The 25,409-nt window shown below is 43.9% G+C and overlaps 1 protein-coding gene and 1 long non-coding RNA gene across 3 annotated transcripts in view; one reads left to right on the forward strand and one right to left on the reverse strand.

Moving 5' to 3' along the window:
• LOC114050594 overlaps positions 1-6,720 on the forward strand; it is an 18,090-nt gene extending 11,370 nt beyond the window's left edge. Inside the window, exons 2-3 of the long non-coding RNA XR_003570028.1 lie at positions 1,494-1,631; positions 6,639-6,720. This is a non-coding gene — a long non-coding RNA (uncharacterized LOC114050594). The remainder of the gene's footprint in view (positions 1-1,493; positions 1,632-6,638) is intronic.
• Positions 5,787-25,409, reverse strand: part of LOC114050592 (beta-chimaerin) — a 291,310-nt gene continuing 271,687 nt past the window's right edge. For both annotated transcript variants that reach the window (XM_027872407.1, XM_027872408.1), the window contains 6 exons: positions 21,828-21,912; positions 14,500-14,673; positions 14,010-14,087; positions 12,251-12,388; positions 10,096-10,201; positions 5,787-7,731 (listed from right to left, as the gene is read on the reverse strand). In XM_027872407.1, the coding sequence (XP_027728208.1) occupies positions 7,560-7,731; positions 10,096-10,201; positions 12,251-12,388; positions 14,010-14,087; positions 14,500-14,673; positions 21,828-21,912 (753 nt within the window). In that variant the 3' untranslated portion in view covers positions 5,787-7,559. The remainder of the gene's footprint in view (positions 7,732-10,095; positions 10,202-12,250; positions 12,389-14,009; positions 14,088-14,499; positions 14,674-21,827; positions 21,913-25,409) is intronic.

Below are 25,409 nucleotides of genomic sequence, written 5' to 3' on the forward strand. Positions count from 1 at the left end.
TCGAACCCTCTCGACCTCGGGCTCCCAGCCCCGGCCCGTGGGGGCTGCATTACACGGTCTCGGAGCTTGTCGTCGAACCCCCTAGACCTCGGGCTCCCAGCCCCGGCCCGTGGGGGCTGCATTACGCGGTCTCGGAGCTTGTCGTCGAACCCCCTCGACCTCCGGCTCCCAGCCCCTGCCCGTGGGGGCTGCATTACGCGGTCTCGGAGCTTGTCGTCGAACCCCCTCGACCTCGGGCTCCCAGCCCCGGCCCGTGGGGGCTGGATTACACGGTCTCAGAGGCCTCTGCCGGCTCTCGGCCTGTGATGCTAAGATCTCTCTGAGACTCAGTCTCCTCAAGGGTAAAGTGAAAGGCTTGCACTAGCCTGCCTCTGGGACCCCTTCCAGCTCCGGGGTCCTAGGATCCTGGGATTGTACTGAGTAAGTTAATGAGGCGGCTGGTGGGCAAATGGATTCTCGGATACTTAGGAAGAGCTCTGACCCGCCCTGCTTAGGGCAGTGACCCGCTGCATGGGGTCTCCCCCATGATCATGGCTTTGGAGCCGGAAGGGGCCTTAGTGGTCATCTTGTATGACCCCCTTCATTTTAGAGAGGAGGAACCTGAAGGCCCGAGAGAGAAGCGAGGGTACTGCCCAAGGAGATGCGGAGCACAGGTCTGCTGCCTCTAATCCAGCCTTCTCTACTGCCGCCCGGCCTCCCTTTGATCTGCTGCTGGATCTCGGACCTTCTCTCTCCTCGGCCTTTGGCTGCCCGCCAGCCCCGGGTCTCGTGCTTGAGAGAATCGGGGTGGGGGAGGGCGATGGGCCAGGGAGTACTCCCCTTGGTCCACAGCTTGCGCCCTTAGCGCGGCGTTGACCTTTCAGCTCCCTGCGGACAACAGGCAGGGTTTTCTGCACCTTTTTTGGGTCCTGGCCCCTGGTTTCTCTAGGGAAACCAATCTATGAACCGCTTCTCAGAAGAAAAAAATTATAAATAAAAGATGATAAATTTCGTTTAGACCCTAACTGTTAGAGGTTAATAAAAATAAAGATGATTTTTTTTCCCTTTCCAAGTTCTTGGACCCCTTAAAATCTGTCAGGATCTGCCCTGAGGGTTGGGAGGGACCTCAGAGACCATCAGTCCCATCCTAGCCTGAACTCGAATCATTATCCTACCTTACAAATGCTCATTCCACCTTTTCTTAAAAAACTTGGGGATGGGGGCAGGGCCAACACCTACCACGTGCCACCTGCCCCCCTTTTGGGGTAGTTTGAGTTGTTGGAGAATTTCTCCTAATAGCAAGTTTAAATTGGTCTCTAAAAATTCTTCCCCTTGCTCCTGAAGTCTGAGACCAGAAGGCTTTAGGCAAAGATTGATTCCTCAATCAGGAAAAGGCTGAGGGTTCAGGAGCTAGGGTGCCCATCTCTGATACCTCCAGCTTGGGAAGATTACCTTTCACAAGGCAAGTTGTTTACGGAAGTGCAAGTTTTTGCCTCTTGTCTATACTTTTACAGATGTCTTCTTTTGAGTTGAAGAGGGTCCCATGATTACCTGACATGGACTTGAGAGTTTAATGTGGATAAAGCCTTCTGAAGTACCAGGACACTGTTAGGCTCCCTTATTTACTCTGAGGCAGTCAGGAGCAAACAAAGGTATTGTATTGTCATCAAATCCTTCAAAGTGAAAAAGGGCTCTATAAATGCTAAAAAATAATACCCCAGATCCTAGTGAAAGGCACTCCCAAGAACACTCTGACCCACCTAGGGCAGAAAGGATTACTGGATGAGTCATAACCGGGCAAACACCAGAAGTGGTGCTGATAGGAGGCTTTTCTGCTTCCAGATTTTTGCTCATGGGCTTCTCTCTTAGTTCCCCATCCCCCATCTCTGGTTGGTGAAATTCCGTTCCTAGTAAGGCTACCTTTGGTCGACACAGCACCTACTGTGTGTCAGGCACTGTTCTAAGCACTGGGGGTACAGAGAAAGACATAGCCAGTCCCTGCCCTCAAGGAGCTTACATTCTAGTGGGTGACAGTCTTCTCTGATGACATCTGGCTGGCTAGGGCAGGGGTATAGGGCACTTCTCAACATCCTCCCCCCACCCCCCACAGCCCTTTATTTGGCACCTTTCTAATGGAACTTACTGCATTTTAGTTAAATGTGTACTTTTGATCTCTCTATTAGATTGCAAGCTCTCTGAGGGCAGGGGTAATGGGCTTCCTTCCCACCTTTTCCTCTTAGCATAGATCTCCTACATTAGGACTCTCTCACCTCTGGTGCCACCTCCTACAAGAAGACTTTCCTGATCATCCCTTGGTTAGTGTTTGGGCTGCTCTCCCCCAAAGTACTTTCTAAGTATTTCCTATTTACTTCTCTGAATCCTTGAGGCATTTCTGTGATCCGTGTTCCCCCCGTCCCTCATTGGCTGGAATGACTTTGTTATTATTTTGTACATATCTCATACTGACTTCTCTGTGTGTGTTTTGTATACTCCCACTAAGCTCCCTAAAGGCAGGGATTGTTTCTGTTTTGTCTTCATATGCCTTATACATAGTGGGTGTTCACAAATGCTTGTTGAATGAATCATTGGTTTCCTATTTCCCAGTAAGATCTCCATGGGGATAGGAATTGAATTTGTGATTTCACTGACCCCCAACTGTGAGGGGAGGCAACTCATTCTACCACTGCAAGTTGGCACCTTCTTTGCCACCTAAAGTCTTAGAGACTTGGTTAGAGCCCAGAATCCTACAACTAAGTAGGTGTCAGGGCAGGATTTGAACTGGGGAATTTCAAAACCATGAGGGCAACTGCTTATCCATTGTGTAACACTGCCTCTCAACAATTATTTATTAAATAAATAATTATTATAAATATATAATCACAATTAATACATAATTAATTTAATGAATGAATAAGCAAATATATAATTATGATAAATGAACATAATATATGATTAAATAAATGAAATTATAAGCAAACATAATTATAATAAATAAAATAATTATTTTTGATATTTTGAGGGGGGAAGAGAGACAAAGATTCTATTTATCTTGACCAGGCTTCTTCAGTGATTAGGACAAAATGCTGACCATGTATCTAGCCAAAACTCCGACACCTGGGAGATGTGCCCTTTTCCAAGCACAGCTGTAAATGGGATTATGGAGGAAGAGAAAGACATCATATATGGGCTATGAAAAAACAAACACAAGAAAACTTTTCTTTTTCATTCTTCTCTCTTCCATTACTTTCTTTTTGTTTGACCCAGCTAACAATTGCAACGCTTGAGCCTCTAGATCTAAGTTGTGACAACTGAGGACATTTTATTTTGGAAACAGTTCTTAGCTCTGCTGCCTACTGTCTGTGTGACTTTGGGCAAGTCACTTTACCTCTTGGACCTCAATTTCTTCCTCTGTGAGGGGAGGGGAGAGCTAGTTCTTTCCAGGTCCCATCTAGTTCCCAATCCTAAAATTCTACCCTAACTGGCATTTGACTGTCGTCTTCTTGCTATGTTTATAATTATCCTTATAGGCTGTCTGGCTGTGGTCAGGAAATTGGAGCTGTATCTGTTGACCATGTTGCATTGGTCCCAAGATGCTTGGGATCATGGTTCCTGAAACGTTGTAATGAGGTGTGACCAGCCTGTGGTAACAGACAGGTGGAGCATATGCTGGCTGGGTGGTCTGTGCTAAAGATTCAGGTGTGGTCAAGCTGAATGATTGAAGAACCTCATTCAGGACAGCTTCTCCAATGTGTCTGAATGTCCTAGGAAAGTTAAAGGGCACCAGCTGAGGCTCCTTCTGAAGTTAGGAGAGAATGACAGAGAGATCCCTGGAACGGTCTGGTTGTGCTGCACCCTGGCTTTGAGGAATGGTTGTAGGGCGAAGGGGCAAGAAGCCAGCTAGGAAGCAACCAACAGCATGTTGGAAGAGGCCTTTGAGTTCATTCCCTCCATGATCATGTCTTCCCTCTACCAGAACCCTAGTGAGTTGGGTCATCCAACCTTGGTCTGAAGACCTTTGGAGAGAAGGAGCCCATTACCCCTTGAAGCCCATTCCATGTTCAGATAGCTTGAATGATTATGACAATTTTCCTGACATGGAGCCTAAACCTACCTTGCTCCAACTCTCTCCAGTTACTCCTAGTTGTATCCTCTAAGGCTGGGGAGAAACTAATACAAGACCCCAGATGCGGCATGACTATATCCAAGTATGGTGGGACCTTCAGTTTGCTCCTTCTGGGAACAATGCTCCTCCTCACACAGCCCCTGACCCTTGTCAGATAGTGCTTCTGCCATCTTGGAATCATAAGGTTGATTTTTGGAAGGAAGCAGAGGGCTAGCATTGGTTCTATTCAATTTCAGCCTCTGAGTCTTTTGTGCTTCAGTTAGACCCCAGCATTGGGATCCCTCTCAGATTTGTGTAGGACAAATTGGATCGGTTAAATCTTCCTCCAGTCATTGATAAAAGTGTTGAAGAGTGAATTTCCCTATTAGAAATACCCAATCTGAGTTTGTTCAGATATGACCTAAAAGGCATCTTAGACAAATAAGCCATCTCATGATAATGGATGGGAACAATGGGTGATCAAAGGTTGGCCTCACCTTTGTAAATGCCCAGTAATGCTTAGTTTGTTCCAAGGTCATTCAGCTAGCAGCAGGAATTGTCAAGAACATAACTGAGAATCTGAGAGTAAGCAAAACTGGAGGGAAAAAAGCCTCTGGGTAGACTAAATGGACTTAACTTGACTCCTCTTAACACATTCTACCTTTCAACCCAAATAACTTTGCTGTTCCTGGTTCAAGACATTCTGTCTCCCATCTCCATGCCTTTGCATAGGCTGTGCCCCAAACCCCCCATATTCTCCTTTCTCACCTCCACCTTAGAATCCTTAACTGCCTCCAAAGCAGGTGTCATCTTCTATTTGAGGTCTGACCTTAGTGCCACCCCCCCAACTTGTTAGTGCTTCTCATCCCCTGAAATTACTTTGTATGTACTTATCTGGGTACATGGGGTGGCACCCCAGTAGAATATTTGCTCATCTTTATTTATTTATTTTTTTGATTCATCTTTATTTTCATGGCACAATGTCTTACACATAATATTTGCATAGTGGACCTGAATTCAAATTTGACCGCAGATACTCACTAGCTATGTGACCTGAGGCAAGTTGTTTAATCATTGTCTGCCTCAGTTTCCTCACCTGTAAAGGTGATAATAATAGCACCTTCCAGGGCTGTTGTGAAGATCAGATGAGTTATTTGTAACACACTCTGAAAACCTGAAAGTGCAAGAGAAATGCTTGTTGAATTGAATTATGCCACAAAACTCAAGGAGGCAGATGTTGTGTGGGAAGGGAAAGTCAACCTGGACTTCAAAACACAGCAACATACATACATACATACACATATATACACACACACAGATACATGCTTATATACATACACACATAGACATACACACACACACACACACACACACACACACACTTCCTGTCTTCCCCAAGGACCTCCTTGAGGGGGTGGAGAAGGGGAGTGTCCCACACAGAAGAGGGTGATTCCTTCCATCTGCAGGGTGCAGGGTTTAGAGGACGAAGGCTAGGTGAAGACAGGGTTAAGTGTTAGAATTTTAGACCTAACTTCCAAGCCAGGAGAACCCCAGGCCATGTATGAACAGCTGTTTTTTCTTCACGGCTTTAGGACTGCCCACAACCGCCATCTTTCTGAGCCCAAAGCATTTGGCCAACACTTTCCTTAAGAGCCGAACACGCATGTTTTATATTCACTAACTCGACAGGCACAAGAACTCTCAATACATTTAATGTTTCTTCCTTCCATTTACACTCTCATAAATTACAAAGCAGGTTCACGTCACAAAATAAAACCATTTCCAGATAATTTTTTATGACAGTATCAAGAATTACACACACTATGACAAAGCTGGACAATCATGGGGAAGCCCGAGAGTGGAAGCACCACCCCCAAACACCCACCCACCCACACCCACACACACCCACACACACACTGTGCAATCGTGCTGCCCGGGCCCAGAGCCCTTTTTGTGACTCCTCCCTCTTTTAGCGGACCAAGAAGACACTCTTCTTCCTCCTCCTCTTCCTCCTCTTCCACCTCTCTCTGCTTCACTTTGCACACAATGTAATATCAACAGTCAATTTTGCTTTTTGAGATCATCCAGAGACAGTGAGTGGTTAAATCACATGATTCAGATAATCAGAGGAAAAGATAAAAAAAAAACCCTAAACCAATAACAATCTGGGAGGGCGGTGATCTGAGTATATTTGTAAGATTTTGTCTGGGTGGGAATTCAGGTGCAAAGAGGCATATTAAGAAAACAGATGATCAATGCAGAGAAAACAGAACCTGTCATAGGATAAGATTAAATAATCGACTACAGATTAGTTTCTGAGAGGAATAACAGATTCTGGGGGAGACCCAAATTTACCAACTCCCCCTAAAGAAAGCAGCCCGTGGACTTCCTTGTAATAAGTGCAGAGGGAAGGCCCTTGCAAGTAAAGATGGGCTTTTGTCTTTATCCCCAGGCCCAGCACGGTGCCTTGTACATCATAGGCACTTTATCGATAAATAAATGCTGTTGGGTTGGAATGGAAAACACATTCAACAGAAGTATTACCTTTTTTCTGCAGCTTAACCTTCACGTGTACGACGATGGGACAAAGAGTTACCTTTGCCTCAAACAAGTTAATTTTCAAAGCTCTCCCAAGAAGAAGAAAGAAGCCAAACGTTCACTTATGCCTAGGGCCAAACTATAACCAGCATCCCCCCAGCCCCCTATCCCCTTTCCTTCTAAGTGACCCGCACTGGAAGATCCAATGGGGGAATGGAAGGCCATTCTTCAAACTCAGCCTTTGGAAACTGGCACTGCTTTTATGACAGGAGGCCGAAACTGCCATGTTTGTTCTAGACAACAGGATGTTGGCGCTCACTCGGAAACTCCAAAAGCTGGACTGTGCATGACATTTGGCATTGCCATGGGAAGCTTGGGTTACACTGGAGCTATGCCAAGAGAACACTGTAGGAGTGGTCCAGATTTTCATGGGATCCTGCAAGAACTCAGGGTAGGGCCTACTGAAGGGTGATAATAAATGCACTGCATTGAGTTCTCTTCTGCTAAAATAAAACACCATTCATTAACGTAAAAAATAAATTTTATAATATAGGTTTTGTCCAACATTTGACTTATAGAATTGTCTTTTTAGCAGGTGGGAAATGTCTTGAGAAGCTGCCCCCGAGTAAGGGGCCACTTGCATGCCCGAAAACACCACTGTTGAAAAGGTCTGCGTTCTTGTAATAAGTTAAAGAAACAATAATCCAGTGCTCTTCCTCAGAACAAATATACATAAGTGATCAGGCTAGAGACACAAGGCAAAGGGTTTTCTTTCCCTCCCCCTCATTCTTCCTAGGAGAGAGGTGCATGTCTAAGAGACGCAAGCAACTTTTTTTCTTTGTTTAAAAAATAAAGTCAGGCAAAATAAGAAATGTTTTCATTCCTCTCGCCTTATCAGCTCAGGCAGGGTTGAGGCCACACAGCCCACTTCCCCGTTGGCTTAGAACAAAACGTCTTCATTCTCTATTAAAATCTGCACAATGAGCTTCTGGTACCGCATGTCGTTGAGGGTAGCGAGGGTGCTTTCCTCCGGGGGCCTCATCAAGGTGGGGCCAAACACGATCCCCAGGTTCTCGGCGTTCATGAAGTTTTCTTTCTCATTCAGCGTGACTCTGAAAGACACAGGCACTCATCCATTACCTTCCTATAGAGCAAAAACAAAGGCAGCATGGTGCCAACTTGGCCTTGAAGCCAGGAAGACCTGGGTTCAAGTCCAGCCAACTTTTGATCCTGGGCAAGTCCTAACTTTTCAGTACTCTAGAGCTGAAGCACTCTTTATTTTGAGACAGTCTGTTTCATTCAGTAAGCATTTATTGAGCACTTACTGTGTACCTGGCACTAGGTTAGGTGCTGGGGAATGTAAAGTCAAAAAATACAAAACAATCTCTGCTCTTAAGGAGCTCATATTAATGGATCCTCCTTCCTTCAACTGTCTGAAGACAAACAGGAAAAGCATAGAGCCCATTTTATAAGTAGGAAAAGCAAGGAAAAAATTTAAGTGACTTATCAAGACAAACAGAAAAAGCATAAAGTCCATTTTACAGATGGGAAAATCAAGGAAAAAGAAATTTAAGTGATTTATCTTTGGCCCAAGAGGGAGTCAATTGAGCCTCCAAGTTTCTGGTTTATCTAAAAGATGGTACTCATGGAGGTTTGGCTAATTTCTCCCTCCTACGTGAGGCCTTTCCTGATCCCACCTTAATGACTAATGATTATTGTCCCCTCCTTTCCCCCATCAGGGACACTCTAACTCCCAGGCCAGTATGCTGCACTTTTTCCTCTGGATCCTACATTTGGAGCAAGGCAGACTTTCCACAGGAGAACACGATGTAATCTGAACATACTCAAGTTTTGCTTTGTTTTGTTTTAAATCAGTGGGAGTGGGTGTGAAAGGATAGACAGTAAAAACAGGTGATAACCATCCTGCCCCCTCCCACCCCCGCCCTTGGCCTCTAGAGCCCGCGAAGTCCAACATTCTTCCGTATTTCATTTTCTATGCCTATGTCCATCATCCCTCTCAGGAGTTGACTGAACACGATGATCTTTCAATCAAAAAAAAAGAAATCAGAGAAATTTAGGGAAAGGAGACCCTCCCAGATCAAAAGTAGAGGGTAGTGAAGGGAGCCCAGGATTATGGGATTCCACACTGAGAGCTGGAAGAGGCCTTGGGAGCCACTGAGAGTCCCAGATGAAGAGACACAGGCCCTGAGTGCTGAGAACTGACTTGTCCAAAGTCACACAGGGAGCAAGGGACAAAATTAGGATTTGAACCCAGGTCCTTTGAGTCCAAATCCATTGCTGATCCCATTATTCCATGTTGCCTTTTAGGGTCCAGCACTTCATTGATTCAGGTGCTGTAACTGAACATGTTCATCTAATCTAGCGATATTCAATCATGTACCTATAGTGAACATTATCCATCCCTCTCCTCCCCTCCCCCCTAAGAAAAAAAGGAGTTTGAGAAGCTTACATGGTTATGAACACATCACTATTAGTCCTGACTATGAGGCCTTGATCAAAGACCGGACTCACCAAAAGATGGAGCTGACAAATTGCAATCTACTAATTAGGTAGATGAAGCATGCCTTGGGACTTAAAATGAAACAGATTAACTATCTGGCATCAGAAATAGGCATTTCCTTTTGGGAGCGGGAAGGGCTAAGGTTCCAAGGTCACTTTCTCTATCACTGACCACCCTGAATTAGAAGATCATGGATCAAAGATTTTGAGCTTGAAAGCCACCTTGGGGGCTGTTGACTCCCAGTCTCGCATTTTACAGCTGAGGAAAGCCTAGAGGGGTCCAAGGTTCTGATATGGGATTTGAGCCAAGGTCTTCCTCACTCCCAGTCCACTGTGCTACCCCCTGCACCATGGCATCACTCCATTTCCATGATTCACAAGGCACATGAAGCAGTAGGGTTTGCTATCTCGGTGTCATCATTTTGGGTCTCAAACCCTATATTGGATCAATTTTATAGCCTCAACAATAATATTGCCTTTCTCCAATAGCATAAGGAACTCATGTCCTAACCTCCCCACAGAGACACATACTAAGAGATTGGAATGGAGGGAGATAAGTTTGAAATGAAATGCCCACTGTAACCGGCCTCCAATTCCAGGGCTCCCACTTTCACACACCAGAGGCACAGAGAGGCAAGAGAAAAGTACAGGACAGAGACGAGCCATGACAGGGTGCAGACCTGCACCAGGACAGAAGAGTGGAAGGTAGGGCTGAGGAGGAAGACAGGAGAGGCTGAAGGGCCGCTGTGAGAAGGAAGGAGGGAACTGGGTAAAAAAGGGGCATGGTCCAGAAAAAGGAGGCAGGTACGTGGATGAGCTGGGAAAAGTCCAGGGGGGCTGTTTTACTTGAAGCTGTCTTTTGAGTTGTGTAAAAATGCTCTAGTGTGTAACCAATGCCAACCCTCCCTTTGCCCAAACATGGCAGAAGCCATTTGGTTTGTGAGGCATCCACTTACTTCTTGAGATGAATCATTAGGTATCTGAGCGTCTCATAATGGGCAGGGGGCAGCAACATTAAGACTTCATGGACGGCCTCTAACCTCTCATCTGGATTGGAGATTTCTGTGAAATCAGACGACATGAATGTCAGCACACAGGACCAGGCTGTATGAAGAAGGTGAAGATACTCTGCTAGTGTGGTTGCTGTTTTTAAGAAACTAAAGGTTTCTGTTTTAAAATAAAATCCAATAGCTATGCAAGGAGAAATGACACAAGAAAAGTTTTCATCTAAAATTGACTGGTCCTCAAAGTATCCCAAAGAGGTAGGGCAGGTGCCTATTTCTACTGGAAAATGTGCCCCAGCTCTTCCTTGTGGTGGTAAAGGGGCCTGGCATCTCTCTATTGACCATCAGGTGCTTGTCTGAGCAGCAAGGTAGGGAAGACCTGAAGCTGGAGAACCCATTAATAGAAAGGTAAATAACAGCCTTGGGAACCCTTTAATACCAAGCACAGACTTGCTGAAGATAACAGCTGGATGAGGGTATAGCCAGGAGAAACTAAAACCTGAATGTTTCTAGAAAAAACATTCAGGATCATCTATTGGGAGGAAAAGACCTTCCTCACACCATTGATGGAAAACTGTATATTACCAGTCCCTGCCCTCAGGTAGCTTAAGTTGTACTGAGAAGGGGGAGGGAGGAGAGAATACAACCTGTATACAGAGAAGTAAATACCAAATACTTTCAAGAGGGAGATAATACTAACAACAGAGGAGAAAGGGAAAGGTCTTATAGTTGGTGGCATCTCAGCTGTACTTTGAAGGATGCTAAGGTTTATTGGATTGGATGTAATTGAATTTCATGGGAGACTCGATGGGGGCTCAAGTTTCAAAACAGGAATAGGCAACAATTTGATTTTTGCTGTTCAGTGGAGCAGATGTAATTCCAACAAGCTTTGGGGAGGAAGGGTACCTGTCACTAAGGCTAAAAGCTATTAGAAGAGGCGGCAGTTCCCTGAATAAAGCAGCGGTCCTTAGGCTGATTGGGAGGCAGGTGAAATCTCGAGGCAGAAAAATAGGGTTTAGAGGTGGAAGGGAGATTAGAAAACGCCTAGTCCAATTTCATTTGGAGGGACTGAAACCCACTGAAGTGACTTGACTTTCTCAAGGTCATGGGGGTAGTAAATAGCAGAACTAGGATGTGAACCCGGATCTTATGACTTCAAATCCAGCACTCTTTCCAGGAATAGCAACAATAGCTAATGTTTATATATGTGACAGGCAGTATGATACTTGTTATTATTTAGTCACGTCCAACTCTCTGTGACCCCATTTGGGGTTTTCTTGGCAAAGATCCTGGAGTGCATTGCCATTTCCTTCTCCAGCTCATTTTACAGATGTGGAAATTGAGGCAAACAGGGTGAAATGACTTGCCCAGGGTCACACAGCTAGTAAATGTCTGAGGATGATCTGAAGAAGGTCTTGCTGACTCCAGATCTAGCACTTGGTGCCCCCTCGGTGCCTGTAGTGATGCTGGGAACATAGGTAGGTAGGGTGACTGTGAATGCTGAATCCTTCCCATCCAGGGCTTCCAACAGCCCATATAACATGAGCATGATACAGGCACACTGGCATTAGACTTGAGTATGAGGAAGAGACAGGGAAGGACCAATTCCCAGGGATAGAAATTCCTGTTGCCCGGTCACGGCCAAGTCTACTGGAAGGCTCAGTGTCCCAATATTTCATTAAATGCACAGTCCTAGAGGAAGCATGGGGAAGGTGCTAGATTTGAAGTCAGGTAGACATGGGTTCAAATTCCACCTCAGATACTCAATAGCGGTGTGACCTGGGAAGGTAATTGAACTGCTCTGAGCCTCCATTCCATCTTCTATAAAACAGCGATGATAACATCACTTCTAGTAACTTCCTCACAGGGTCCTTGTGGGGCTCCACTGTGACCATCACTGTGAAGGATTTTGCCAAGCTTTGAGGCCATAGAAATGCCAACCCTTATTATGACTGGTGCTGGTCATCAAGAGCTGATGGCATTGGTAACTAAATGGAAAGCGTGGCAGAGACAATCGTTTATAATCCAAAGTTTTCATTTTCTTGTACTCAGAAGCTCTTTATTTAAACAAAACCAGGCTGCTACTCGCAGAGGGCTTCATACTTACTAGCTGCGTCTATAAACTTGGCATAGGTATCATAGGTGATGACAGGAATTGGCAAGTCTCGAAAGTACAGCTTCAGTGCCCCTGTGATGATGTTGATGTCTGGATATATGTGGGCAGATATATCTGCCTTCTCACCATCTAGGAGAGAGCCAAGAGATCCGTTACTAACTAGTGTCTTCATTTCTCCTTGGGTGCTTCAAAGCAGAAATAAAACTAGAAGAAAGCAAGAGAAGGGAAAAGTAAAGGAAGGAAAAGAAGGGAGAATAGTGAGGGAAAGGAAGAAGAAGAGCAAAAGGAAGAGAAGGGAGGGAAAAAAAGAAAGGAAAGGAAAGGAGAGGGAAAAGAAAGATGGGAGAGGAAAAGGAAAAAGGGGAGATAAGGAGGGAAATGGAAAAGAAAGAGGGAGAGAAAGGAGAAAGTGGAAGGAGGGAAAAACCCAATGATAAATGTTCCCATCTCAGGTTTTGACTAGCCACCTTTCAGTCCTAGAATGCCAAGAATATTCTACCAGTAGAACATAAGCTCCCTGAGAACAGGAATTTTTTTTTCTTTTCTTCTCTTCTCCTTTTCTTTTGTCATTGTGTCCCCAGTACCCACAATAATGATTTTACACATAACAGGCAGGTATTAAACATTCACTGAATTAAGTTGACTCTGGGAGGTAAGAAGGTAGTGTAAGATGTTGAAATTGATTCTGGAATCTAAAGACAAGGAGATGCAGATCACAGTTGGGGGAGTCCTGAGGGCTCCAGGGCACAGTGGGAGTCCATTAACAGACATGGCTATTGGCCAGTATAACATAAGTAGCAAAGATTCATTCCCTTTTGACAAAAGATGTGGGTGTCACGGACAAAATGCCAGCATCTCTTTTAAACTTGGGAACTTAAGAAAACAAAGGTCAGCAGAAATAGCTACTAGAGGAAAAATGTGCCCAGCAAGTCAAACACTACAACTCATTATTTCACCCCATTTCCTGCTTCTCTTCAACTTGAGGAGACGTAGGTATGGTATAGATCCTGCCTTGGAGTCAGAAAAATGTGTTCAAGTCCTGCTTCTAACACCTAATGGCCATATGACCATGCACAAGTCTTTAAAACTAAGTTACGGAGGAGTTGTTGATTTGCATAGGTACAAGGGCTTTCCACGCTAGAAGTTCCTATATGAAACTCATGGAGGGAAGGGACAAAAAATCCTTGCCCCTTTTAGCACCCTCACATCCTCACCTGCCACTTTGAGCTCTTCAGAGTAAAATGAGAGAATAAAAGAAAAAAGATTGTAAGAAGAGGGTCAGAAGTGAACAGACATCAAAAGAAAAGCCTGGATTCTCAGGATGAGCTGGAAGTGTGCTTAGGTGACCTTTCATTTTACAGATGAGGAAACACAAACACATAAGGTCATGTGACTTACTCAAAAGACATACCACTATTAAGTGTGAAGGAAGATTTGAACTCGGATCTTTCTGACTCCCACTCCAGGGCTCTAAGTGCTCCTTACTCTCCCTTGCTTTCCCTGAGCTCATACACTACGTTGGAGCTCCCCTCTCGGAGCAACCCGATGATCATGGCTTCTAGGAAAGCTGGCAATCTGTGTGGGTCAGTGTGGGAGTTCTGCCTGGCTGGGCACACTGGTTCTTCCCCTTCAGCAATGTACTCATGAATGGAACCAAAGAAACTGCCTCCAAATGAAATTCATTGTCAAACCTGTTCACCAGGAGGGTGTCTGATGACCAAACGAGGCAGGAGGGAATTCTCAAGCATACCTCTGTCAAAAGCCATCTTGACGTCTTCGATGTGTTCAGTGAACCCTGAGACTCTGTACAGGCCTTCTGACTTTAAACCTGAAAAAGGAAAACACAGGGGGCTGAATTTCAGCCCCCTCCCTGCAAAACAATAACCTTAAACAAGAAAGGACAGGAATATTGGTGATTTGTCACCATGTGGGAATTTCCAGTGTGGGAACTCCCTCCACTAAGTCCTAGGGGAATCTTTGGCTGGGGCATAGGGAGGCAGCAAGTGCCTTGCCCACGATCATCCTGCAGGTAAGTATTGAGGAAGGATTTGAGTCCTGGTGTTCTTGACCCCACCCCACAGTATTCTGTCTATTATAACACCTGTAAGGGGATGGGGGGATATGTTGACTCTGTCAGCAGAGCAAACTTCAGGAGGATTCCTTCAACAATGCTGGGCAGGGCCCCTCAATCTGGAACCTCTCAAAGTCTAAACCCCAGCAACAGCTATTTCTTCCCAAACCTCTGCCCTCGATCTCCCGAATGCACATGTCCACCACCATGGGCCTCTGGGTGTTGTGGGCCTTCACCAGGGTGGTGAGATCACAGCAGTACACTTTCTTGATGCGCTTGAGGTCTGGCTGACAGTCATTCGGAACGTGCTTGGAGCATTGCTTGTGGACATTCAGGCCACAATCTGAAAAAAAGGGCAGGATCTCATTAGTTCTTGAATCGCTTCTTGAAGTCTGCCCTGAGTTCCTGATGGCTAATTTGTTCTCTGTTGCATGTGCACGGGCAGGTCTGAAGGGTCAAGATGCTCACGGTGATTGTGAATGGTCCTATAGTTAGCAGTGTGAAAATCTTAGTGCCTCCCCCGATTGTCTCATGGTGCTGACCAGCATTTCTGACCTATCTGTTATGACTCCAGCCCACTGTGTCAGGCATACCTCATTCTAATGGCTCTGGAAATGAGCCTGGGTGAACCCATAGATAAGAGCATGGAATCCTGAGTCCCCTTCAAAGCTGCCACCCAGAAGTCTCTCCTGATCCCCACCCCCAAACTGTAAACACACAGTGTTGTTCCCTGCCCCACAACCCCCCAAATAGACTACTCTATCCTTAATAAATGTATTTGCTTAATATGCTCAATAACATGCTTATTGACTATAATTAAATCTGGAAGAGACTATTAGAGATAATCCGAGATCACTGGCTTGTAGATTTGCAGCAGAAGAAACCTTGGAGGCTGTTAGTTTAGCACCTCTCATTTTACAGATGAGAAAACTGAGTCCTAAAGAGTTTATAAGTCACTTGCCCAAGGTCATGAATTTTGTAAGTGACAGAACCAGGATCTGAGCTCAAGTCCTCAAACTCTGGGTCTGGGCACCCTTTCCGATGTACCAAGCTGCCTTCCCAAGCCAACACCCCCATTTTGCAGGTGACAAAGCTGAAACTTAGAGAGAGGAAGAGAGATCTGTCCCAAACCATGCAGCTAGTAGGCATTCATGCACAAAGTACCATAGCCCAAGGGTCTGGGTCTACTTATCCCTGAACATTTAGCCCCCTAGATCAGTTTTCTCTGAACGATCCAAGAGATGTAGAAAGGGGAAAGTAGGCAATGGCCTGACAAAAGGCCTGGGTGGGTGGAGGGCTCCAAGTCAGCTCTTAATGTCCAAGTAGCAGAGCTCGGGAACATGGCAGATCTTACAGTCAGCCCAGCACACCCCAAGTCCAATGCTCTATCTACTATATCAACAATGCCCAGGACACAGTAGGGGCTTAATAGATGCTTTTTGATTGATCGATTATCCAGAATCACTCTCTGGTAAGTCAGGGGGTTGCTACTGTGGAATCAGGGAGCTTACTGCCAAGGAAATATGAATGCAGAACCACTTTCACCCTTTACCCTGACCCCTGAAGGAGGAAAAACCTAAATACAACATTCCATCATCTTGAGCACATAGGTTAATTTCTGGCTACCTCTACATGCGGCCCCTCTAAATGATGGTTGCTATGAATGAAAGTAGGAGCCTCATTTATTGATGAATAATTTTATTTGGTGTGGTGGGAGAAACAACTTTTCCCGACTGCTACCATGATGTATGAATTTAAGGTCCTTGCTAGGGAATTGTTTACATTCTTACACCTCGCCATACCAAGGATGCATATTGTGTATCTTTGTAGCCAGGTAACCTTAGAGGAAAAGCTACAATGAAGTTAATCATTTTTTACTCATATTCTCAACATGCCAGAATAGTGCTTAGACTAATTTGCTCATAGACTGCTCTATTAATTAAGTCCTTATGAAATTATTTCCTTGACTCCACTTTTCTTCAAGAAAATGCAATTAACCTATTTATGAACCAATGATCATTATTAATAGTAGTAATGGTATAAGAACTTACTTTCAAACATGGCACTTTCTAGTCACAAAGTCCTTTCATGTACATGATCTCATTCAGGTTCCAGAATAAACAGGTCTTCCATTTTTTTAGAAATGAGGAAACCGAGGCCCAAAGAGCATAGATGTCTTGCCTGAAGCACCAAGCTAGTCATTAATGAAACTGGCACTTAAGCCAGATTACCTCCAAGTTCACCGATCTTTCTATTACATACCACTCTAGATAACTGAAATCCTGAGTATCAAAAGAAGTCTTCGAGATGGTTCAGCAGTGTTTCCTAAAGCTATCACTCAATCAATCATTTATGAGTGGTTAATTAATCATTTATTGTATAATTATTAATATACACTAGGGACTATGCCAGATGCTGGAGCCACAAAGACAAAAGTATGAGAGTGTCTGCCCTCATGGGGCTTGTGTTCTATGTAGCTAGGCTGCCGGTGATTCATAAGGGGGTGCTGATGGGTGGTGTGAACAGCTTCACTCTGCTTTCCTCCCTCTGCCCTTTGATCTAGCCTGGGCCAGAGATGAGCAAAGTAGTTGTTGAGAACCTTTGAGAGGTGGCCAGCGCCCCGGCAGGGGGATGGACTGGATGACCTCTCAGGTCCCTTGATTGGGGAGGCAGTGGCAGAGTGGAGAGGACCCTAAATTTGAGTCAGAGGACACAGGTTAAAAACTCACCTTTGAAACTTACTACCTGTGTGACCTTGGGCAAGTCACTGAACCTCCATGGGCCTCAGTTTCCTCATCTGTAAAATAAGGAGGTTGAACTGAATGGCTTCTGAGGTCCCTTTCAGTTCTGGGATCCTGTGAACTACCAGTACAATTCTACCCAGAATGGGCTGAGCTTTTAGCGTGGGCTTCCTGAGGTCCCTGGGAAGGGTGTCACAAAGCCAGTTCTCTCGCTCCCTCAGCTTTCTCTCCACTGTTTCTAGGCCCTTCAAGGGCTTAGTCAGGGGACCTCCATTCCCCCCACAATACAGGCTTTATTTTGCCACCTGTAAAATTAGTAATAATGAAGACATGGCCTCTAGCCAGGGCACCACAGGGCTCTCTGCATTGCAGCGCCATGTAATAGAATAATTAGAGTAATTATTTATAGAGCCTATCAAAATCCTCAGCTGAAAGGGGGCATTGGAGTTCGCTGAAGCCATGAAAACCCTCTTAGCAGGTGGCATCCACTAATGGATATTTTCAGCCAATGAGAATCAGGCCGATCGGGGCAAGAACCTACTTAATCCAAGTTAACAAAAGCATCTCCCTGTTTAACGAGGCTTTCTAATTTCATTCCTCTGGAGACTCAGAGAATCTCAGTGGTCACCAAGCCCAAACCAAGAATGCCCTTAACATGATCTTGGCTAAGTAGCCATCCTGTCTTCAGTAAAGCGGGGCTTCTTAACTTGGGCTATATAAATTTGTTTTTAAAAGTCTTTTTATAAATGTACTTCAATATAATTGGTTTTTTTTGTAGTCCTTTATATTTTATTTTATGCATTTAAAAACATGATTCAGAAAAGAGGTCCATAGCTTCAATCAAATGCCCAAGTGTTCTATTCTTAAAAAAAAAAAAAAAGTAAATAAGTCCTGGTTTACAAATATACAATTAAGGGAAAACCCGGTGTTTGCAGAGGGAGTCCCGTCCACTTTGGGAATGCTCTGATTACTAGGAAGTTTAAGATGTGTGATGGGAAGTGTGGTGTAGTTATAAGAGCATCAGACTTAGAACCAGGAGAATTCTGGGTTTGAATCCTGCATCCAATACCCTCCACCACTTTGGGCCTGTTCCCTCATCTTTTAAATGGGGTTAATAATGTCTGCAGCACTGAGCTCATGAAAGACAGCTTGGTGTCATGGAGAGAGGGGTAAACTTGGAGTCAGGAAGAGCTAGGTTCAAATCTTGCTTCTCATACTTGCTAGCTGTGTGACTCTGGACAAGTCGCTTAATCTCCTTTTGCCTCAGTTTCCTCATCTATAAGATTGGGGGATGAAAATGGCGCTTACCTTCCAGTGTCATCATGAGGATCAAATGAGATAATTGGTATAAATAGCTCAGCCATTGTTAAAGCCTGACGTAAATGTCAGCTGTTATATTTATTTACTTTTATTGTCTGAGAATGGGCCTCTCTTTGGTTATAGTTACAAAGAGGTTGGGACCTCCCGGCAGTTCACATAGTAGGAAGACAATAGGTGTAGCAAGTGGGCTAGGACGAGAGTTGCAAAGAGGCAAATTTTGGCTTGATATCAGAGGAAAAAAAGCCTGGCTTCCTAACACTGAGAGCTGCTCCAAAATGGGATGGGCTGCCTGGGGAGGTAGTGAGCTCACTGGAGGTCTTGGCACAGAGATTAGATGACCTTCGATCAGTGTTATGGTAGAGTCTTTCTCAGGCAGGACTTTGGATTTTGAGTAAGAGTCTCTGAGCTCACATTCTAACTCTCTTCCCTACTCCCCAAGTGACACTGGGCAAATCATATAGCTTCTCTGGGCTTTGGGTTCCCCCTCTCTAAGTGATAGGGTTGGACTAAATGACCTTTATGTCCCTTTCCAGCTCCAAACCTATGATCCAATGGGAGATGGTTCCTGAAGTCCCTTCCGACTGCGAGATTCTGAGATTCTGGGATTCCATGTCTTAAGTGACCTCATGGGGTCATAGCAAGGATCGGATGTGATTCCATATGTGAGCTCTCTTTGTTTTTGGGTAGGCAGAAGCACGGCAGTGTGTTAATGAGCACACTTCTGTGTTTTAAAGTAGCTTAGCTACTCTCAATTTTTAATTTACTTGCATTGTTGGTGCAACTGATCCAACCATTCTGGAGAGCATTTTGGAACTATGCCTAAAGGGCTACAAAATTGTGCATACATCGGTATCCCAAAGAGATCATAAAAATGGGAAAAGGACCCATAAGTACAAAAATATTTATAGTAGCTCTTTTTGTGGTGGCCAAGAATTGGAAATTGAGGGGATGCCCATCAATTGGGGAATGGCTGAACAAGTTGTGGTATATGAATGTAATGGAATGCTACTGTGTTATAAGAAATGATGAGCAAGATGGTTTCAGAAAAACCTGGATTTATATGAACTGATGCTGAATAAAGTAAGCAGAACCAGGAGAACATTGTATACAGTAACAGCAACACTGTGCAATGACCAACTTAGCTCTTCTCAGCAACACAGTGATTTAAGATAATTCTAATAGACTCATGATGGAAAATGCTATCCACATCCAGAGAAAGAACTATGGAGACTGAATGCAGATCGAAGCACACTCTGCTTTCTCTCTCTCTCTCTCTCTTTTTTTTTGTTTTATTTTGTTTCCTCTTTCTCGTGATTCCTCCCATTGGTTCTAATTCTTCTTTACAACATGACTAATGTGAAAATATATTTAATATGAATGTACATGTAGAGCCTATATCAGATTGCACACCATCTTGGGGAGGGGGGAGGGGGAAGGGGGAAGGCAAGGGAAGTGGAAAAAATTTAGAACTCAAAATCTTAAGGAAGTGAATGTTGAAAACTAAAAATAAATAAACTAATTAGTAAAAAAGTATTAATTTACTGCCTTGGTTCTCTCCTTTCCACCCAAGGAATAAGTCTCCAAACTAGATCGCCCCTATATCTATCTATCTATCTATCTATCTATCTATCTATCTATCTGTCTGTCTGTCTGTCTGTCTGTCTGTCTGTCTATCTATCTATCTGTCTCTCTATCTATCTATCTATCTGTCTGTCTATCTATCTATCTATCTCTCTATCTATCTATCTATCTATCTATCTATCTGTCTCTCTATCTCTCTATCTATCTCTCTATCTATATCTATCTATCTATATCTATTGATAGATATAGGTAGATAGATAGATAGAGAGATAGAGAGACAGATAGATATCTTATATACAGGTGGAGAAAACTCAAAGAATCATCCATGCCATCTGGCTAAAGAAAAGATTTACTTGGTGACAGTGAATTTGACTGACTGGGCCCAAAGCATGTTGGTTGGTTTTGGGCCATTCAAAAAGAAGCTCTCCTGGGATAAGATGGGATTGTTTGGCAAAATGTGGTTTGCTGTTATTGGGTGACTCCCTTTACTGTTTCCTGGCTTTCCCACAAACTTTTCCCTTATTTATCTACAGAAGCTCAAATATTGATGTTTTTTAAAAGGAGAAGGATTTACATGAAGTAGACAAAATATTGCACTCATGGGAAGCAATAAAGTTCCATGTGCTGTATGAATGCAAAGCCCTCTAGAAGTGCCCAAGTTTATATACACACACACACACACACACACACACACACACACACATACATATATGCACATGCTATATTCTATATATAATATATATTCACTATATTCTATATATACTACATATATACCATATTCTACATAAATATTATATATATATGTACATCAATAAGGGGAGATGAGGGCCAAGTGATAGTTTTCTTTCATCTATTCTTCATTTATCAGTGATCCCTGTGCCTGAAAGAATGACATGCAAGGTCAAGCAATCTCTATTGGGCAATGTGATTTAACGACATAATTGTTGAAATATATTTATTAAAAACACATATGTTTATCCTGGAGAAAGCTGTGCCTCCTCTGCTAAGGAGAGGGTCCTATGGACACACGTCAATTTGGGCCCCACAGGGCAGAACAAAGATTGTTCTGCTACAACCACCCACAAAGATTTTTCAAATTCAAATTTGTGAGTTCATTGGCCAAGGGAACTCCTGGTGAGAAAACTCCCTCTCCTGAAGCCTATTGGCACCTTCTTTGTAACTTAAAGCTTAAGAGAGTTTCCCTGGAGTACCAAGATGTTAGAGGACTCATCCAGGATCTTACAAACAGATCAAAGGTATCAGTGTGGGATTTGAACCCGGGTCCTCCTGCCTCTGAGGTGATGCTCTCTGACCACTATGCTACACTGCCTCATTAACAGGAAAAATACACGTATTTTCATGGTGCTCTTAGACCCTCAGTTACCAAGAATAAAACACAGAATTCAGTTCCATTACCAATCTGATGGCAGAAAGAACAGAGCAGGGCCATTATTTTTTAAGTCCAGTTTTTTTGTAGGGAGTGAGGGGGTGAGAAAGGAAAAGAAAGACTACGGTTTAAGGAAACAGGTGTGTCCTTGATTCGTTCAGGCACACCATGGACTTTTCAAAGCTCCTGCTCATTATGGGAAGAAAGAAGGATGAGTTACAAACCTCATATTTATTCAGTGAAAAGAGAAATCAAGTCAACAAAATGCTTCCTCTCTTGCCCTTGAGCACACCTCAAGCAATATCCCTACTGAGGGGCTGAGATGTGCCGTAACGTAAGGAGCCTTTGGGTGGGTGGGTGGACAATCTGGGAGAAGCTCCCTCCCGTCACTTAGCTTTGTTATTTACATGTTTATCAGGTATCTTTGCTTCATGGAGTTAGAACAAGACAATCTGAGGTCTGAACTACCTGAGCACCTGACCCCCTGGGCGATGAGTCCCCACATGAAGTTGGCACAGTATTCACACCAGTGCGGTCCTCGGAACGTGTGCACCTGTGATTCAAAACAGAAGAGACAAATCAGGAAACCTGAAGCAATCAAGAGGCAGGGGAGGGAGGGAGGGGTGTCTAATGGAAGGAAAAAGTAAATTTAAGTCATGAAACAGAAGGATCCCGGGCCATCGAGAAGACCTGCCCCTCACTTCGGGGCTCATTTCTCCCAAGAGTTCAGAGCTTGAAACAGGAAAGACAAAGTGAGGTTTGGTGTTTTGATATTTCAAATATCATTGGCCGCCCCATCCCCCTCACCACTGTTCCATCACGGCACAGATACAAGGGTGTGTGGTGAAGCAGATTATAGTGGGGGGCATACCATGGGACAAAGGAGGAAGACCCACAGCCTCAAAAACCAAGGTAGCAATCGAGCAATTATCAATAGACACAAACATTCCAATAAGCAAAGAAGAACACAGCTTCCTTTAAGTGGAGTCAAGTATATACAGGGCACCTGAACCGTCTTATAGCAGTTTTAGAGTTACTAAAGCTTAAACTACACTAAGGTTTTGAGGAAACTCTGTATGTGAATGTGTATGTGTGTATGGGTATGTGTATGTATGTGTATATATACAATACTATACATTTATTAAGTTAAAATAAGCACCTATGTGTCATCTATATATTGTGTACCTCGATATTAATATGTATAAACATATCTATATCCATGCATGCATCTCTATATGTCTATATCTGTATCTATATATTAATATGTATGCCCATATCTATACCTATACGTATACATCTCTATATAGCTATATCTGTATCTATATATTAGTATGTATACACATATCTAACCTATATGTATACAACGCTATATATGTATATCTGGATCTATATATTAATATGTATACATATAAACCAGCTAGTAAAATTTGCAAAGCTGCCCTATTTTTTTCCCTTCTGTGCATTATTTTACGAAATATTTTTATAAAAATGAAATGGAAAAAGAGAGCAAGGCATATATTTTAATTCCTGCATTCGGCACACACACATACATACACACACACACACACACACACACACACACACCCCAACATATATACACACGCACACACATAATCCAAACCAACCCAGGGGCTCCTGGGCCCATCCAGCAAGGCAGAACCCAACTGCAGAGAACCTTGGTTGATGTCATCATAAGCTGCATAAGAACTTCAATACCGGGATTCTGGGCAGGCATGTGTAAATGAAGTCCAAACATGGAGTAACCGAACCATAAAAATGCGGCAGTGCAGAGCGGTGGGTAGAGGGAGCCGGCCTCAGTGTCAGGAAGTCCTTGGTTCCAGTCTTGTCTGACTCAAGCTGGCCGAGTGACTCTGAGGAGCTAAGGCCAAGTCGGAGGCAGGCAGCCGCCTTCGTCAGTGGGGAATTTCCTCCCCAGGAGTTCCCCATATCCAATCTGTTCCCTCTTAACCCTCACTCCCAAGAGCAGCTAAAAACTGAGATGACCTAGTGTGCAAGCTAAGAGTGACTTTTAGCCAGGAATGCCAAGACTCTAAGTCAGGAATACCTAGGTTCAAACCCTTTCTTTGGGAAGGACATAAACTCTCTGAGCCTCGGTTTCCTCATCTGTACAATGGGAATAAAGTATTTAACTCACAGGGTTGTGAGGCTCAATTGGGATAATGAATGTAAAATGCTTTGGTCACTATGAAGGGCCTAAAATGGCAGTTTTTATTATTAAAGAGGAACACCAGAAAAAAAGGGGGGGGGAGATCCTTGTAGATAATCCTTGGGCATTTGGAAGCAATTAGAACAAAAACACTCAACATTTCAGAGGCTTTTTAGCAGTCTGGTCCAGTGACAACGCGAGGCTAAAAGCTTTACTAAGCAGCAGTAAATATTGAAGGGCGGTCTTTGCATCCCTTGGGGCCCAAGGTCCGTCAGAGTTGCCTGAGGGAGTACACTCTCTGCTGCCGGTGCTAGACGCTGGTGCTTTGTCTCAGCAACGAGAGCGTACCATTCTGACTGCTTGTTCCTCTAACATTCAGTCTTCAGAAGTCCTCCCTGGGTGAGGAGAGGGATGAGGGGAACTGCTCACAAATTATTTCACATAAAAACCAAGCATTTTGTACCTTTTTTAAAACTCCCAATAGAAACTTAAAAGTCCTGAGTTCAAGCCCATCTCTGTCACTGAGTGGCTATGTGACCATGAGCATGACTTCACTACTCCAGGACTCATTTTCCTCATCTATAAAATGAAGCAATTGGACTAGATTAGGTCTCTAAGTTCCCTTCCAGTTTTAAATCTGTGATTGGGTGAACTGTCTGGATCAATAACAATCTAGTTATTTGTAATAATAATAATAGTTCACGTTTATATAACACTTTAAGGTAGTGCTTTACAAATATCTCATTTGACCCTCACAACAACTCTGGGAGGTAGGTGCTACTGTCCTCATTTTACAGTTGGGGAAACTGAGGCAGGCAGCAGTTGAGTAATTTGCTCAGGGTCACCCAAATAATAGGTGAGGACAAATCTGGACTCATGTCTTCCTGACTCCAGGTCCACTGTGCCATCTAGCTGCCTTTGGTCTAATGCAAAGTGTCCCCAGTCCAACCCACCGATGGAAGACCTACACTGATAACCATCATGGATCCATCAGGGTATCGAGGTATCACTTCAGCAGAGTATTATCTAATTCACTGACATTTTATATTCTAACTATCATGTGAACAAAATATTGGACTAAGCAGAATACTCATTTCTAGCAGATCGAACTCTAGTGAGCCCAGTTACTATTCTGTTTGGAAGTCCAAATATTTTAAAAATACAGTATTCAGTGTTGGGCCAAGAAAGCCTAACTCTAGAAAGTGCTGAACTGCCAGGGAATCCTAAGTCTCTACAGAGGCATAACCAGGGCAGGGCAATCAGAGCTCTGTCCTAGGGTGCAGAAATGCTGAGGGCGTTGCAAGTGAGAGGTCACCTAATCCAACTTTCTACTTAAAAAACGGGAAACAAAGCTTGGATAATGTAATTAACTTGTACAGTCATTCAGGTTGTAAGTAGCAATGCCGAAATTAAGTCCCAAGTCTTTGGACTCCCGATCCAATGTCCTTTCTCTGTCCCATGCTACCTCCCCATCTTAGGCAGGGAAAGCAAGGACTGGATCTGTGATTTAACTGACGGAGGGAACTCTCAGGGGAGGAAATTCCCTCCACAAAGAGAGGTGGGCACCTTCTCTGCAACTTAGTCTTAGAGCGCTGCCTGGAGCAGTGTGAAGGTTAAGTGACTTTCCCAGGGTCACACAGCGAAAATGGGTCAGCATCAGGGCTTAAAGATCTGCTGGGTTTTGAGGCTGATTCTCTATCCACTATAGCACTCTGCTTCTCTGTAGAGTTCCTTTCATTTCTAATGCTGTTTTTTTGCAAATTTCTTTTAAAGGTCACAAAGTTCCATTTTTACTGGCTCCTTGTATGAACCACCTCCTCAAAGCTCTGCTACACACACACACACACACACACACACACACACACACACACACACACACACAC

The sequence above is a fragment of the Vombatus ursinus genome, unplaced genomic scaffold (assembly GCF_900497805.2).
Source record: "Vombatus ursinus unplaced genomic scaffold, bare-nosed wombat genome assembly UNPS02014799.1, whole genome shotgun sequence".
NCBI classification, from domain to species: Eukaryota; Metazoa; Chordata; class Mammalia; order Diprotodontia; family Vombatidae; genus Vombatus; species Vombatus ursinus.